This window comes from Perognathus longimembris, chromosome 14, assembly GCF_023159225.1.
Source record: "Perognathus longimembris pacificus isolate PPM17 chromosome 14, ASM2315922v1, whole genome shotgun sequence".
Classification (NCBI taxonomy): Eukaryota; Metazoa; Chordata; class Mammalia; order Rodentia; family Heteromyidae; genus Perognathus; species Perognathus longimembris.
The window spans coordinates 36,926,419-36,944,956 of NC_063174.1; the positions used below are offsets into that span (position 1 = coordinate 36,926,419).

Sequence of the window (18,538 nt, forward strand, 5' to 3'; positions counted from 1 at the left end):
GTGGAACTGAAGGTGTGGCTCAAGTGGTAGAGTGCCAGCTATGAGCAAGACACCACATACCCCACGACAAAACCAAGGCTTTCTATTCCTACATCACCCCCACTTGGTTCAAGATTTCCAAAGCTGGTTATGACCATGGACAGAGTGAAGTGGAAGGGTTAGGACAGAGGCCAGAGCACATGACCAAACCCTGGGCGCAGGATCACCTCACCTGAGATAACCTCCAACAGCAGCATGAGCTTCAGGCCATCCCGGAAGTCCTCCTCTATGTTCTCGATCTGAGTGCCGGCCTTCCGGAGGTGGGAATTGCACCATGCTGTGAATGTCTGGACAGAGGGAAGATGAGCAAGTGGTCAGTCTCTTGTCAAGTCACATGGTCCCCAAGGCTCTCATCAGGGCCCTCAATGGCTCCCCAAGACCCACCTCCTCGTGAATCTTTCCAGGTGTTCTATAGAGGTGCTAGTCACTCTGCTGCTATCACCAGGGAGGGCTGACACCCACCCAACATGGCTGTTACACAGTCTCCTTTACCTTGTCATCAGAACTACAGCCCATGTGCCCTATGGAGCTCACTACACACCCAGGCACGAGGGCATGAGTGTCACAGCAGCTCCTGCTAATGCAGTGCCCCGGGCCCACCAGCCCTCTTGCCAAAGCATTGTTCCCAGCCCCATCTAGAAGCACCACAATTCCATTCTTGGTGATTTCCCCTTGTGGTGAATGAAGTTCGGTCTTCACAGTGTTATGGTAGAGTGAATCAGAAGTGACATATTAAGCCCCATTGGGTAGATTTGATTATGAAACTTAGCAGCTACAAAGGATTTGACTTTTTCTGGGAATGGAGTTCAGAGGCATAGTCGAAGGAAAAGTGGTCAATGTATGGATACATGTTGCAAAAGTATGTATGAGGAAGAATTCCAGAAAGGGAATGGAAGATTAAATACATAGACCATCAACTCTCCCCTCTTCTCTGCGAAGCAGATGATGATCAGATGGGATAGCAACCAAGCTGCCCTGTGCCGGCAGCACCACCTGGTGGCTCAAACTAGTTAGGGCTGCAGGCTTCCTACCACCTTGAAGGGACTCTATACAGAAGAGGAATGAATGTGTGTGGTTAATCCCATTTGTGTCAATCCTGTCTTTAACTGCCATTGCCCACAGCAAACAGAGAAAAGAGTGGTTCTCCTGCTGTACTCAGGAGAGTGGTTGTGGCTGCTCCAGACTTCTCTGCACCTGATGGCACCATCAACAACCTCTCTTCAAGCCACGGTCCAGCTTACCCCTGCAGGGCTACTTCCTGCCAAGGCCTAGGTGTGTGGCATCTTATCAAAAAAGCAGCAAGGGGCTGGGAATGTGGCCTAGTGGTAGAGTGCTTGCCTTGCATGCATGAAGCCCTGGGCTCAATTCCTCAACACCACATAAACACAAAAAGCCAGAAGTGGTGCTGTGGCTCAAGTGGTAGAGTGCTAGCTTTGAAGAAAAAGAAGCCAGGGACAGCACCTAGACCCCAATTTCAAGCCCAGGACTGGCAAAAAAAAAAAAAAAAAAGGCAGCAGGGAACCCAGTGCTAGTGGCTCATGCCTGTAATCTCAGCTACTCAGAGTCTGAGAGGTTTGAAGCCACCCCCAGAAGAAGTATCTAGAAATAAGCCTCCTCCCAGAAAAGTTCACCTAACCCATGCCTCCCACTTCCTGGTCTAGAGAAGTCCCAAGTCAAGTGGCCACAAGTAGCGGTGAGTAACAGTAGCCCAGTGTTGACTAGGAAGGGAGAAATGGCTGCCTAGATACATAAACAAAACCAAAGGCCTCCTGTGAGCAGGAGGGAAGAGGATGGAGAGATGAGAAAAGGAAGAAAGGATAGTATTTTACAACACCTCCCCCCTTAGGGACCCGCCTTTAAATCTCACTAGCAATGCTAACACTGGACACCTAACCCCTCTATAAAGACACACAAGGGCCCACTCCCTGTGACAGGGAAAAGGGGGGCATGTGCCACCACCATGCTTTGGGAAGACTATCACACAGACAGGTAGGCAGGGGTCTATACTGATTCCTCAGCCCAGAATAGCCTCTGTACTTTGCTGGTGAACTCATATTTGTCTTTCAGGATAATGAGTGATGCCATCACCTCCTCCAGGAGGACTGCCAGGTTGGGTGCAGAGTACACAGCACCACACATTCACTTCACCACGGCCTGGCCTTTCCTATGGTCAGCTCCAGGCCCCCAAACTTGGAGTTTCTGAGGCTAAGGACTCAAATCTCCGAGTCCCAGAGCTACAGTAATGAACAAACCAACCAGCACAAGTCACAGCCCCTGGGCTGCAAACATTCTAGTGGGTGTGAAGAGCCGGAGGGTCCTGCAGATCACTGACACTGATTGCTGGGGGAAGGACGGGGTGGGGGACACACAGTGCTCTGTGTGCAGGGGAAAGGGCTCCCAGTGAAGTGCTGTGGCAGGGTGAAAGTGCTCCACCTGCCCCTGGTGTTGGCCTAGGAGCCAGGCAAGGGCTGAGAGGGCTGCAGCTTCCTATGGCCTTGAAGGAAACTGCTCAGGATCTGTGAGGAGTCCAGCTGGGACTGGGAAATGTCCCTGTTTGTAGACCTGGTCTTGAAGAGGGGGTGGGGGTGGGAGGGAGGAGGGGGAAGAGCTGTTTCATAAGACAGGGCTTGTGAAAGGGGCGGAGCACTGTTGAAAGCAGTCAGCCCCATTTCCTGGGGAAGCTGTGGAGCAGGCAGCCAAAACCACACCTGTGTTTGCTCAGGTCTCCTGGACAAAGCCAAGGGCTTTGCTCAAACCCCTGCCACCCCACCCCGCCCCCCTGTTCATGGCCCTGAGCCACTTCCACTTATTTAAGTCAAGCCCAGGCACAGGGAAGAAATGGAGCTAGCCTGGGGGTCCAAGCATGCACTCTGGATTGGACCCCAGGTCTGGACCTGGATCTCGGGACCATGGCCTACTGTGTGAGTTTCCGAAGAACCTCCCCAACCTTCATTTCCTTAGCAGGGAGACAGCACTCCCCTAAAAGTCACGAGGATTCACCAAAAACTATCCACAAGGAACCTGCCATTTACCAAGTACTTGACTACAGGAGACACACACACAAACACACACACACACACACACACACACACACGCATGCACGCGCCAACATGCCTGCAGCTGGGCCTGGAAAGGCTCCATTCTCTGTACCCCAGATCCCTTCCTGGCCTCTACTCACCAAGCTTGTCAAACCCCCATACCCCCACCCCAAGTGCTCAAGTGTGACTACAGAGGCTACCAATGGTGACAGGTGCCCCAGCAGAGGAGGATGGCAGAGGAGGGTGCCCGCTACTCAGTAGTGCTCTAGGGGTCCAGCAAAGAGAAAGAACCAATCTCTGCCCTGGCCTTATGGCCTCCACCCAAATACCCAACCTGGTGGGCAGTGCTACGCCAGAAGGCTGAGCTCTGGCCTCGTTCACATGACCACTGAGGGGGCATCTGACCTCCTGACCACAGCCAGGATCTGCTCTGGCTCCCCCTAGCTCGGAGTCTTCTGTCCCACCCTGCCCCCCCCCCCCCAACCCTCAGGCTTACAGCAGGCCTGACAAGGAGACAGGAGAGAGACTTCTTCCCTGGACACACTCAGCCTGCAGGAAGGCGCTTGGCGATGCTACCAGGTCTCAGCAAACATGCTAGGACAAGGACCAGGCTGGGACAGCCACACCAACCTCCCCTCTTCCGTCACCATTTTTGGGGGACGGGAGAGCAGAGGGAGCAATACTAGGGTTTGAACTCAGGGCCTTGCACTTACTAGGAAGGCAATTACCATTTGAACCATACCCCTATCCCTTTTAGCTTTATTTTTCAATTAAGATCTTATGGGTTTTTTTTGCCCAGGTCAGCCTTAGACTACAATCATTCTACCTAAACCTCCTGCTGGTCTCATGTAGCTGGGATGATAGACATGAAACATCATGAATAATGTGTTGGTTGAGATGGGGTTCTCATTACATTTTGCCTGAATTGACCTCAAACTAGGACAGGACGCTCCCACCTCCCACCCCCACCGCCAAGCCAGATGTAGTGTGTTGGCTGTGCTAAAGGAGGCGCAAGTGAGAAGGCTAAGGAAGGAGTGGTGCTGAGCTGAGAAAGGTCCCCTGTGACACTGATTCTCCAAGATACCAGGCCACACCTGAAAACATGGATGAAGGTTGTGTGGAATAAGCCAGAACAAGACCCACATCTGTGTCAAAGCAGGGCAGTCTCCACCTCTGTACTTGGGGAACTGGGGATTGAAAAACTGCTTGAAGCAGGGTACCAGTGGCTTACATCTGTAATCCTAGCTACTCCAGAGACTTGAGATCTGAGCATCGTGGTTCAAAACCAGCCCGGACAAGAAAGTCCATGAGTCTCTTATCGCTAATTAACGACCAGAAAACCAGAAGTAGCACTATGGCTTAAAGTGGTAGAGCACTAGCCTTGAGTGACAAGGCTCAGGGACAGCACACAGGCCCTGAGTTCAAGATCCATGATAGATAAACAACCAATCTGCTTGATGGAGGAGGGCTGTCTTATGCATTAGGGCACTTAGCAAGCCTCACAGGATGTCACTAACACCCCTATCCCAAGCTGTGGCACCCCAAAATCATCTCCTGCTGAGACCAGCAACACACACCACAGGTTATCATCATAAGGTATGTTTCCTGGACACTTACTTTGGACAGACCCCCCCTGTATGCTCTGATTCTTACATATACATGTGTATATTCATGACACTATAGGACTGTACCAATTTCCCCATTTAATAGATAAGGAAACCAAGGCACAGTAAAAAAGCAAGGAGGGCCAAGTGGGAGGGAAGTCAAACTAGTTGGTCCTCACCTCCATGTGCTCTTCCTCATTTTTCCTGAAACAGTGACCCTCTGAGGCTGTCCTTTGGTTTCCTGCCCACATGACAAGCTGCCCACCTGCAAGTGCACCAGTGCGCATGGGAGAGAACAAACAGCAAAGAGAACAAGACTAGGAACCAGGGCGGGAGGCGGTCTGCACACTCGGACACTGGCCCTCACTGCTACACTTCCAGTGGAGAAAGCCAGAAATCTGAACTTCAATGTGAAATCCTTTGGTCTTGAAGTGATGCTAAATTCAAAAGAAAACATTCTACAGATAACCACCAGCCCTCTTAAAAAAAAAAAAAAAAAAAAGAGGTCAGACTCACTGATGTCTGGTTCCATGCAAGAAAATATGAAATCTTCCTAAGGCTCCTTGTGAAAGGGGTTACACAAATAATAATTTGGAGTGTACTAGAAAAGCACCTTGAAGACACACATATTGACTCCTGAGCAGGCCACTGATGATATCAGCTATCTTGGGAATCTGGTAGTAAGAGCTCAGGGGACTTTTGTGGATGGAGGGGGGACACCTCTCATCTGAGCTTCATCAACAGCTGGTACATTTCACAAGGGACTGCAATAAGATGTGCCGCACGCATAGCACCATGTCATGTCAATTAAAAACAAGAAAACATGTCATTGATTACATATGCAAATAAGTGTCTGCTAATTCCTGCCATTAGGGTGGGTACAGAGACAAAGCCTACAATTCCTAATGTGTAGCTGATCTTCCCTAACTCCAGAAGAAAGTTAACTTGCCACAGTAAATGAGAATGGGCAGAAACCTCCGACTCCAATTCTGGGGCTCTATTCTAGGTAAATAATGCTTATGAAAAGGAAAAGCTATAGCTGGGCACTGGTGGCACAAACCTATGACCTTAGCTACTCAGGAGGCTGAGATCTGGAGGCTGAGGTTTGAAGCCAGCATAGGCAGAAAAGTCCTTGAGACTCTATCACTAACCAACCAGCAAAAAATGCTGGACTAGAAGTATGGGTCAAGTGGTATAGCACCAGCTGTAAACAAGAAAGAAGTTGAGTCCAAGCCCTGGTATAAGCACATGCCCCTGCACACACACATACACACACAGACAAACACAAACACAGGAAAGGCTAGATAAACATGAGAAAATGTTTTGCCAGCCTTATTTAAGAGGGAAAAAATAAACTAGAAATAGCCCAAAATTATATTAATAAGGTATCAGTTAAGTAAATTATGGTTCATTCACTTAATGGAAAAAGTTCAAGGTCAAAATGATGGGTCTGAACCTATGTTATGGGAGAAGGCTTACATATAATTAACAAGAAAATCTGGAATACAATTGTACACGCTACAGATTTAAAACTTGAAGCAACCACACAAACATGACAAAGTAACTAAAACCAAATGTATCTCAATACACACATGGTTGTGCAGTGGAAAGGAGCTGAGCTGTCCAGGACCCTAGGCTGTTTCCCTCTCCCAATCTCAGTCCCTGTCCCTGTAGCTGGCCTGTCTGCCCTTCTCCTGACTAGGCCTCTCCTGTTGGATGTTTCCTCTTCTAGGCACCACCCAGGCTATCTACTCTCTATGATTTTGGCCAGAAAAGCCTCTGGTGACAAAGGTGTGAGTCAACAACCCTCCTGCAGCCAAAGGATGGGACACCTCACATGCTGCCATCTCTGCTGGAATCAAGGCCACCGGCCCTGCCAGGGTCATTCCAGGTGACCTATTGTTCCAAGGACATGGGTCAGGAAACCTGGGCACTGCCCTGGCTCAGGCAGGCATGGGAACTCACATGAGTTAACTCCTTCCAGGGCTGTTATCCCAAACCAGTCCCTCTGACTTGCAGGTAGGGTCTATACCCATTCCCTTCATAATGTGCCTACACAACAACTAAACAGGGAAACCTGGTGTTCTTGAATAGTTTATTCTAATCTGTGGGCTCTGATCCTTGTCATGGGAGGCCCATAAATTCCACAGAGTCAGTCATATCTCCAGAGACTCAAAGCAGCCCCAGTATCTCAGTCTCAGCCAGCTCAGGACCCTTCCACAACAGCAAACACCAAATATTAGTTCACAGGATAGTGCCTAGAAGTGTGGTGCTGGAGTGTCCCTGAACGACACAGGAGGACATGGGAACCACTGCTGTCTTCAGTGAGGCAAGCTGGGATTGCGGGGGGCGGGGGGGGGGCGGGGAGGAAGAAGGGTAGGGGGCAGTGGGGATATGCTTTTCATAGAATCCTTTTCCTTTTGAATTTTAAACCATATGTAAATGGTATGTATATGAGATACAGAGAAAGGGCTTAGAGCTTTCAAGCGATGTACTGGTGTGACACATGACAAAGAAAGTTCTAACTAGGGGCCAGGACAGAGGACATACCAGAGAGCAGGCACATGCACTCAAATAGCCAAGATGTCAATAGTTAATTGCAGAAAGAAAAGATGGCATGCTTCTACAGGGCCCCAGAGCCCTCCCTCTCCCCTCACTAAAGGGGCTTCTGAACCTCTTGAGCGTGGTACAGGGCTTTCTCTACAAGTTATTGAGGCAAATATTCAACCCAGTCAAGTGCCAATGGCTCAGGCTGGTAATTAATCCTAGCTACTCAGGGGACTGAGATCTGAGGATGGAGGTTTGTAGCTAGCCCAGGCAGGAAAGTCCACAAAACTCTTATCTCCAATTAGCTACCAAAAAGCTAGAGTGGAGCTGTAGCTCACACAAAGAACAAAACCCTCAGTCCATCAGGTTGAGGCTGAGATGCCTTGGACCTCTGATCAGAGCCAGACGACTGCCACAGTATTCAGGCACCAGGCCAGCATCCCTTCAGAGTGCTGTGCTAGCATGTGTGCTCAGGGTCAGCTTCCCGCCACATCCAGCGGCTGACACAGGAAGAGTCATGACACCGACAGAGCAGCCAGGGAGCATGCGCCGTCCCTCAGGCCACCTTTAGGTCCCTTGGAGCCCCACCCGCTCAGGGTCAGGGTGTGGTCCCTGCATGGTTTGTCTAAGCAAAGACCTGGCCAGAAATGATCTCAGGTGCCTGGTGTGCTGGTAACATAAACAGCAGTATCTGGTTAACTATCATGGGCCTGCTGCCAGCCTTTGAGAGCAAGCCGTCAGCTGGCTCCCCACAGATGAAAAGCTGACTTCTCTGGAACATCTCCATCCAGATCTGTGTACTTTCCACCCACCTGAGAGCCACTGCTGAAGAAGCTGTGCTCTCCCACAGCCTGACCCCACCCTCGAAGGCTGGGGTCATGAAAGCTCTAAGTGCAGGTATCAGGCTTGCCCAAAGGGGCCGAGCACCAAGACAGACACAAGCTTCACTCCAGTCCAGGTCTGCCTTCTTGAATACTACTCTAGCCTCAGGATCCTCATCTGCAAAAGGGAGGGGGCCTAACAAGACCTACACCAGCACAGAATGGGTCAGAAACAAATTGATACTATATACCTCAAGATTATCCAGTGTGACATCCACAACAGATACCTCCAAATGTGAACCCAGCAGATCCTGGCCATCACTGGCCATGAGATCCTGGTTAACCTGGCCAGGCCTCAAAGGCCTCATGCAACCAATCGTGTGAACATCACCACCACTTTGCAAGGTTGTTGTCAAGACTAGGGCACGGGATGCAAAACATCAGGAAGCCCTGGTCACAGCAGGCGCCCAATAAATGTCTCTGTCGCTTCCCATCCACTTCTGTTTAATCAAAGTTAATCATTCACAGCGCTCCATGAATTGGCAAGAAAGAAGTCCTGTTATTTCCTTCTCATGGGTGAGGAAACCCTGAGACCAGCCTCCAACCACCGTGAGGGCCTGAGTTTCCTGTTTGTGCCCACCTTCAGCCCATCTTCAGAGACACCATGCCAGCTATGCAGAGGGCAGCCAGGGGCCATGGAGACTGGCATCACCAGCACACCCTGCATACAGAAGGCTCGCAGGCCCTCCACAAGATCCTGGCACAGCTTTCCTGCCCTCTGCAGGTGAAACCCGAGGATCCTAGGCGAATTCAGAGCCAGTTCTAAAGGCAGAGGGACAAATAATTCCAGGGAACAAAGTCAGTCCTCTTAGCTTCCTCCCCAGTGAGTCAGCTGCCCCCACCAATTTGCCACCAGCCAACCTCTCCTCTACCAGAGACCAAAAAACCCACAGCCATTGCCCAGCCACTGCAAGCTCTGTCCATCATGGGTTTTCTCACCCAGGACTGTGCTAGGGTCCCTGCCTCAGTCAAACACAGTGCAAAATGAGCCTCTATTCCACAGGGCTGCTATAAGCTGTGTGAAGGTCTCCATCCAGTGCTAGACACAAAGCACTCACCACAGGCTAGGAACAAAGCCATCCACACAGGCTGGCAGGGCATTTGGGGCTCCTTAGGGCTGGGGACAGAGGAGATGGGGGCAACTGCCATGGGGTCTGGGATTCTTTTTCAAATGTTCTAAAATTGACTAGCAATGGTTGCATGTATCTGTGAATATAGAAAAAATGACTAAGTTGTAGAAATATATATAGATATACATATATATGATTTGTTTTTGTTATTGTTGGTTTTTTTGTTTTTTGTCAGTCATGGGGCTTAAACTCAAAGCCTGGGCGCTGTCCCTGAACTCTTTTGCTCAAGGCTAATATTCTTCAACTTTGAGCTACAGCTCCATTTCCGGTTTTCTGTCGTTAATTGGAGATAAGTCTCACAAAGTTTCTTGCCTGGGCTGGCTTTGAACTGTGAACCTCAGATCTCAGCCTCCTGAGTAGCTAGGATTTGTAGGTCTGAGCCACCAGTGCTCCACTATCCATATATTTTTTTTTAACGCCTAAACTAAAATGTCCTAGAACCCCACTAAGTCCTTTATATCCCCCCAAGTGTTAGAGGAAAGCAGTAACAAAGGCAGATCCTGGACCCTCAGCTCCTGGGGGGGAAAGTGGATGAGCTACAGCAAGTCAAACGGGGACGGCAAGGTGGGAGACTCTGGCCTTCTCAAGGGAGAGTGGCACAGGCTCCAGGAGACCAGAGTTGGACTGGCTTTTCCCCACTGCGGTCCCTGAGCTTGGCCCCCCAGCATCTGGAGTCTGATTCTGGCCACAGACCTGACAGCTCACAGACCTTAGGGAGTTAGGACTTGCAGGAGCAGCCTGTACATTCCTTCTCCAAAGAAGGAAAAGCCGTGCAAAAGTGAGCTCACTTGGTTTTTTCTGGCACAGATGCTAAGAGCTTCAGGTCCCCAAATCCACAGAGAACTTCTCCAGATGACAAGGCCCAGCCTGATAATCACACATGATGTAAACCTGTGGTCTGGCAGGCACTAGCCCCTAACTTGACTCCTCCAAGTAAGACGCCAGGGCCTCGATGGTCTTATCTATGAAATGGGACTGGCCAAAGCCACTTCTGTGGTTGTGGAAAGAACTAAATTGCATGATGCTCGGCTTGTGGTGGGAGCTCAAAACAGAAAACAAAATTAAAATCCAGTTCATTTCTTATCCTCGTCCACAGTCATTTTTACAGACAGTGCTATGTGGACCACCAAGGAGAAACTTACATAGACTCCAATCCTCTGTGTGGAAGCTCCCTCTCCTTGGGTCAAACCATTTGTTACAAATGTGCAAGAAAAAAAAAACCAAAACTTACTGCTTAGGTGAAGGAATGGTCCAGGTCTCCTCTGGGCTGCAGAATGGCCTCGAAGAAGGGGGCCACAGCTCTGGCCTGTACCAGCCCTCACATCTGAGACCCTCTGGGGCAGCTCCCACCTCCACGGCCATAGCTGGAGGCAATGCCTCACCAGTTCTACCATCAACTGCCAGGGACCTGGGAGGGAGGGGGTCCTGGAGGTCTCAGACTCAATGGGGAAAGCCCACGGCATCTCTGCAATGGACAGGAAGCCCCTGAACTTTAGCCACAGCCCAAAGTCCAAGTTCACACTGATCAGCCCAATGACCAAAGAGGAGTGGAATTGGAAAAAACAGAGCTAGGCAGGTAGAGAAGCTATATTTCTAATGTGTGTCCAGGAGGTGCTGAAGATCTGGACTTAGTGCTTTGGGCTTAGGCTAAGATGATAGGTTGGGCAGTGCTGCTTTACTAATCCCAGGACCTGCACAAACCCTTCTGAGCCTCAGTTTCCTCACTAGTAAAATGGGAATAATAACTTTTTTTATGTACAGTAAGCATATCTATGCAAAAAATTCAAACCTACCAATTAACCTAGCCCATGTAGTTTACAGCACAGAGTTCATTATGAAAAGAGAAGAGGAAGGGTTTTTATGGGAAGGAGAGCAACCACTGGAACCACTCCAGGGCCTGTGGAGTTGCTCTGATATACTAAATGTCTCCAGCACCACAGTGGGGAGCAGGAGAAGGGGCATCATGAGGGACAGAGGCACTGGTATCCAGCCTGACTCTACAGAAGGATGTAAGAAGATTAGCAGGCTCTAGCATGCACCTTGTCCAGCTTCCCTGACCCAAAGAGACACAACCAGTAAAACCTCAGCGCAGATTCCAAGTCAATGCCAAGATGCCACCCACCCCCTTCCCCAAGGGATCGCCGCCTAGCTACCACATGACCTCCAAAGGGAAAGCTCAAAGCTCCAAAGAACCCCCAAGCCACTTCAAGCAGAAAATAGGAGGTTGAGGCACAAGTAGAATGTCCTATTTGCTGCACAAACCATACCAGGGACATGATCCCAGGGTGAGATCAGGCATCCCTAAGGGGACAGAGGCAATAACAGGTGATATCCACAATCCAGCACTCCCTGGGGGGCAGGGATCATCTGCGGAGGACTGCCATTATTCTGGACTGACTACCTCACACCTAACAGGAAGTTTCTGGTTTCAGAAGAGCTGAATGGAGGAAAGCACTTCAAGAGCTCATCCTCTGATGTCTATGAAAACAGACTTTTATCCTTTTATGCCTGGCAGACTGGGAAACTACCAGAAATGCCAAGCGGGATGAAGGAAGCCAGGAGCCCTCGTGCCCAGCTTGGGGAGGGGGCAGGAGTGGACTGTGACAGCTCTCCTAGAGAATGACCCTGCATTTTATCAGGCAATTCGGTGTGTACATACATATACCCCAGCAACTCTCAGCCCAGGACCTTCCCACCATGCCAGGTGGGTGTCGGAACACCGTCCCTGCGATGCTTGTGTTGCTGGGAAGGAAGTGGGGACTGTCTGCATGTCCAGTGTGGGGAAACCACAGGTTAAATATGAGGGTGCAAGAAGCCTTGCACACAGGCCATGAGCTGGGCAGCAGGGGTGGGGAGGGGGGTACTTACTTACCTTACCTCCATTCTCACAACACATATCAGTAGTTAAAAAAGCCCACAGAGCCGGAGGTGAAGCTCGATGGTAAAATGCTCAACAAGCACGTGCAAGGCCCTGGGGTTGAATCCTTAGCACCAGGCAACACCCTCACTGCCCTCTCAGCCTGTCCACAACACCCCTCAGTGGTCAGGGGTGTTAGGAGCCCAGCACCACAGGCCTGTGTACCAGGCAGCTAGGACCTCAGTATGAACAGCTGGCTGGAGGGCCAGGGCAGCAAGGCGATCCACAGACGAGGAATGAGAACATGTGCGTGGCAGGGCTCAGAGCACAGGATAGTTAGAGGCAGATCTGGCTGGGGCCCTTTAGCCCTGCTAGGAAGCCCAAGGATCTCCAGGCAGGGTAGGGTAGGGTAGGACAGGGGGCACAGGACAAGGCCAGAGATTCCACCTTGAGTGGTTACACCCTCCTCAAAGATGGAAGACTCACACCAGCTCCCTAGGGAGGCTCCTGTATGACAGAGACCCCTCAGGGGTACCTGCTTCCTCCCCCAAACTGTCTGAGAGGGAAACACCATGCAGTAAGGCCTCACTTTAAAGAGGAGGCCTCTGAGCCAGGCACTGGTGGCTCACACCTATAATCTTAACTACTCAGGAGGCTGAGATCTGAGGACTTGTGGTTTGAAGCCAGCCTGGGCAGGAAAGTCCATGAGACACTTAGCTCTCATGAATTACCAAAAATGCTCCAAGTGGAGCTGTGGCTCAAGCGGTAGAATACTAACCTTGAGCAGAAAAGGTTAAGGGACAGCACCCAAGCCCTGAGTTGAAGCCATCAAGATTTGCAGAGCGGTGAGGGGGCACTCTGAATGCGAAGAGGACCTTGGGAGCCCCAAGGGAGGGAAAAGAAGGAAGGAATCAGATCTGGCCGCTGCTCAAATGACAACCATTCACTTAATATTATCACTACTCAGCAAAGCTGCTCAACAAGCAGCCTCTCACTCTTTAATAAAGAAGCTTGAGTTTCCATGTTATTTTGCCTGTGAGCACTTTGCTAGAGATCCAACCCAGGGCCACTCAAAAGGTAGGCTGAAGTTTGAAGTAGGGTCTGCAGAACAACAAAGCCTTGGTCCTTTGGCCATGGCTCCAGCTCTACCAAGTAAGCCATTGGCCTGGTAAAGACTCAGCTGACTCCCCAGCTCTGCCTGCACCTACTATCTGCCGGATGCACCCATCTAGGGCCCCATGAGGACCTGTTCAGCTCCTCTCTAGGCCAGGCCGGGGGACTGTTGGTAAAGGGCAACCCAGGACACAGGGCTGAACACCACCTCTAGCACTCACAGCACCAAGAGAGGGCTGTGGACCCTCTGGCTCCCTGGGGATACAGAACAGGCAGGCCAGGTTTCTAAGTCTCAGCTTTGGAGAGGGAACAAGAGGATTTGAATTCCTGTGTCTTTTGGCTTCTGAACACAAAGTCTATTGAGAAAGACAATGAATAATTAAAGGGGCAGCCAAGCCAGTGGGGTGCATGCCAGGGTGTGAGCAAGGGGCTTGTGTGGGCTTGGGTTGGCTCTTAGTCAGAAGCCTCTCTCACAGCAGGTCACCACTGATCCTCCTGCCCTGCCCAGACTCCACGCTCTGGGCAGGCAGCTAGAGCAGAAATCATTCATTCAGTTCATTCTTCCTGAGTGCTGATTCTGTGCCAGGCTCTGATTTCCAGGTGGGCAAAGAGCACGGCCCTAGGTCACAGAGATTAGAGTGTTCCTGGGAGCCAAGTGGCAACCAACGGGAATCAATGCACACAGAAAAGGCCCCAGGAAAGAGGCTTGAACCAGCCCTGACCTGGTTCTGAAGTGAGTGTCTGACCCTGCTCTACTCTTAGGACAGCAGTGAATTCCTAAGGCTGAAAAGTACCAGCATGATGAAGGCGAACGAGAGCCGTGTAATCTTGAAAATAAAAACTGGTGGAGGCCTGGGAATGTGGCCTAGTGGTAGAGTGCTTGCCTAGCATGCACGAAGCCATGGGTTCAATTCTTCAGCACCACATAAACAAGAAAAGCCGGAAGTGGTGCTGTGGCTCAAGAGGTAGAGTGCTAACCTTGAGCAAAAAAAAAAAAAAAAAAAAAAAGAAGCCAGGGACAGTGCTCAGGCCCTGTGTCACAAGCCCCAGGACTGGTTAAAAAAAAACAACAACAACACAAAATTAGTGGGCTGGGATGTAGTTCAGTGGCAAAGTGCTTGCCTAGTTAGTGTAACATCTTGGAAAAAGTAAGCACTTTGCCACTGAACTACATCCCACCCCCATACACACACACACACACACACACACACACACACACACACACACACACAGAGGGAGAGAGAGAGAGAGAGAGAGAGAGAGAGAGAGAGAGAGAGAGAGAGAGAGAGGCAGCAGTGGCTTATGCCTGTAACCTTAGCTATTCAGAAGGCTGAGATCTGAGGATCCCAGTTCAAAGCCAGCCTGGGCAGATGAATCTATGAGACCCATATCTCAAGTTAACCAGCAAAAAGCTGAAAGTAGATGTATGGCTCAAGTGGCAGAGTGCCATCCTTGAGTGAAAAAGCCAAGTGAGAGTACAAAGCCCTGAGTTCAAGCCTCACTACCTGCACAAAAAAATAGAGAAAGAGAGGAGGGAGGGAGGCTATTACTAATAACATCAGGATACCAGGTGACACAGAACTGTATGGTGGCTTGTGCACATGTGTGGTACAGGTTGTGGTCAGTGGGACTGTACTGCCCAAACAGAGGACACATAAAGCCCTAGGGAGGCCAGAGGGCTGCCTCTGGAGATGCAAGGACAGGAGAGGGGCCAGATTTGCCTGGAAGAGGTGAAGAGTATTTCCTCTGAGAAAGTCAAGGCCACAGGAGATGTTTGGTCTGATTTCAGCTGACAAAGTGAAAGAGGGGTGGGGTGGTGAGGTGGGTGTGGGAGTCAGGTGCCAGTGGACACAATGACGCCTGCATCCTGGAAAGAAAGAGACCTCTGATTGCCTCCGGAAGAGCAAGGCAGGGGTGGCCAGAGACAGCCAAGAGACCAGATGGAGACAAAGGTTAGCTCATGTGGCGTGGTAGAGGCAGAGAGATGGGTGGACCAGAGTTACTGAGGGAGGGAGGCAGAGGTCAGGGGCCACACCCTGATGTCAGACCTGAGCCAACAAAGGATTCAACAGGAAGGTGTCAGCTGCTGACAGGCAACTATCCACTCCACCCTCTTCATCCAGCCCAAACACCTCCAGCCACTTGCCCCAGCTATAAAAAGACACCCAGAGCCTCAATCTGACTGTGTTTGGGAGGCTAGAGCATTTAAGATGAGGTACCCAGACCCCAATTTCAAGGGCTCTCCTCTCTCTGTCCCTCTGTCTGTCCCTCCCTCCCTACCTCCCTCCTTCCCCCCCTCTTTCTTCTCTCTCTCCAGTCCTGGGTCTTGAACTCAGAGCCTATGCACTGCCCCTGAGCTTCTTTTTGCTCAAGGCTAGCACTCTACCACTTGAGCCACAGTGCCACTTCCAGCCTTTTCTGCTTATGTGGCGCTGAGGAATCAAACATAGGGTTTCATGTATGCTAGGCAAGCACTCTACCACTAAGCCACATTCCCAGGCCTCAAGGGCTCTCTGAATGTTAACTCAGTCCTCCCAATCCACCCAGGAAGGAAGTGCTCTTTACAGATGAGGAGTGCAGGGAAGTTCATCACAAGCCATAGCCTGGTCCACAAAGCCCATAGTTCCCAACACCATAGGCTTGGGCAGCTCTGCCACCTTCCACTGTCACTGTTCTCCAACCCAAATTGCCAGCTGGGGCTGGAGCTGGCAGAGGATGAGCCATTCCCAAGAACCGCTAGAAGAAGGGGTGCTGTCAAAGACCTAAGGAGGGTTTCTCTTAGAGACTCTATATGATGCTTGCTTTTATTCACTGGCTGGTATTCTACCGCCTAAGCTGTGCCTCTAACACGTGACTGGTTTCTTTTTCTTTGGGGGGGGGCATATGCCCACACTTCTAGAAGGATCTCAAACCAATCAAAATGAGGAGGGGGAATGGACGTTATCTATCTATGGGCTTTCACTAAAAGCCCTAGGAAGGCATGCTAGCTCTGTCCATCTGGCCTACACCATCTATAACTGGGCCTTCCTAACTTGTATCACCGCCCAACCATACTTGCCCAAGTACTCTGGAAAGCAGCCCAGCATGTCACCTAGGAGCTGGAATGCAGAAGGTACACCTGGGGACCTGTCCCAGTGGAGGTCAGGGTTCAGCTCACCATCTGTCCTTCAGCTGGTATTTGTAGGGCCCTCAGGCTGTCTCTGTATCCAGTACTACATACTGACCTCCTTCCTGAAGCTACAACTCTCTCGATCCCCAACCTTGTCCATGCTCCAGTGGAATCATCTGTAGGCACAATGGACTCAGCACTGGGAGATCTAAGTTCTAATTCAGGTTCCACCACCAGGGAGCTGAACCGCTCTAGCCAGTCCCTTCCAACTTCTTACCAACAGGGCTCCTCACTCTCAGAGGGGACATCCCCATGTCATTCCCATGGGTTCCCATGAAGAGCAGATGATACAACCACCACAGTTCCCCAACTGGCCCCCTTGTCATAAATGTTGAACTTCACCCTGACAACTTCCATTCTGGTTCAGGAGTCCGGGGAGGAGCCCACAAACTGATGCCAGAGGCAAGGACTCCAGGTGAGCCCTGAGATCAGGCAGGCAGGGAAAACTGTGGGCTAAGGAAATGTACAGGAAGTCTGAGGCCCTTCACCTATGCAGAAGAGGGAAAGAATTTGCTAATCAGCATCCTTGGTGTACCCACACCTACATACCCACACCTGCCCAGGCACAAGACACTAACCTGAATGATCTACATCCATCTTCTCATTTGGTCCTAGGAACCACCCTATAAGGTAGACTGCTTTATTTTTTTTTTTAACAGGTGGAGAAACTAAGGCTCAGAGCCAGAAAGATGGCAGGGCTTTCCTGCATTCCAGGTTGCTGACTCTCATGGTATGGTATGAGGAATTCCTTCACACCAAATCCCAGTTCTTACTATCTTCTATCACTAGGACAGAGGTACAGCCTGCCACATGCTCACAGGGGAAGAACCTTTGCTCCACAGTGTGTTGTGATACCAAGCTAGGGTGTTCAGTAAGCCTGTGTTTTCAACGCACTGTGAGCTTACAGGGATATGACTTCATCCCCAGTCTAAGAACATCTGTATGGAATACCAAACCAGCCACTACCAGACCCCAAGAAAGAACAAGAAATGGCTTCACTCTTGGGAAGTTTTACACACACACACACACACACACACACACACATCAATGAGGTGTATGTCTCAAAAATAGCACAGAGCACCCAAGAGGGACCACGTGCAGATCCTTGCAGGATGTGTTGGGGGCGGGGGGATCAGGAATGTGGCTCTGGATAGAACTCACACCCAAAGCACGCAAAGACCACATTGTCTCGCTTGGGGTCTGGGTGGCCTGTATTTAGGGCCAGCTTGATTCAGGGGCAGACGGCGAGGTTCAGCAGACTCAGTGAGAGCCGGAATCAGGACAGGGGATCCTGCTGTTAGCAAAGAACAGATGGAACTCTGCTGCAAAGGAAGCTAAGGAAGTTTTGTATTAGTGTCTGTAACTCACTGGCCAAAAATGTGTCAAACACTAACCTCTGGGAGAGTCTCTGAGAGAGAAACAGCCCAGGGGCAGGAAGAACTGGGGAAGGGAATTGCATGCAGCAGCAAGCTCAGGGGTCCCCACTCTTTCCCTACAATGCCTAAAAGGCAACACCCCCCTTCCTACATCTGAAGCAGGAAGGATAGGGGGAGGGAGGCCGCTGGCCCCAAAAGGCTCTTCTCTACCAGAATATTTCTGAAGGTCTCGTTAGCTCTGCAGCTCCAGATTTCCCCAGAGCTGTGTGGCAGCCATTGCCCAATACAGTAAATCCTTGGGGACCCAGATGACACACCCCCTCCCCCCCCCCCCCCCCCGCTGGCCTCTGCAGACTGACAGCACTGTGACAGGGCTGGCGGGGAAGTGCAGAGGTATGGTATGGTATCTAAAGCCTTCTGCTGACCTGTCTACCTGCCTGGAGGCTCCAAGTACCCGAGAGACACAATCAGTCAATACAACAGCTAGGAATTCCATGTTCAGTACACACACACACACACATACACACACAGATGCAGGGGCACCAATACTTATATACCCTACTTCATAGCAGCACTATTCACGTAGCCAAAACATGGAAGCAACCCAAAGGTCCATAGACAGATGAATGGATAAACAAAATGTGGTCATGCATACAATGGAATATTATTCAACCTTCAACAGGAAGGAAATGTTGATACATGTTACAACTTGGACACACCTAAAAGCAATCAGGCTAAGTGGAAAAAGCCACTCACAGAAGAACAAATCATGTAGGATTTCACT

The 18,538-nt window shown here is 50.5% G+C and overlaps 1 protein-coding gene across 3 annotated transcripts in view; it reads right to left on the minus strand.

The window, feature by feature from the left end:
* Positions 1 to 18,538, minus strand: part of Actn1 (actinin alpha 1) — a 97,697-nt gene that overhangs the window by 45,630 nt on the left and 33,529 nt on the right. For all 3 annotated transcript variants that reach the window (XM_048361732.1, XM_048361731.1, XM_048361734.1), the window contains exon 2: positions 212 to 326. In XM_048361732.1, coding sequence (XP_048217689.1) covers positions 212 to 326 — 115 coding nt within the window. The remainder of the gene's footprint in view (positions 1 to 211; positions 327 to 18,538) is intronic.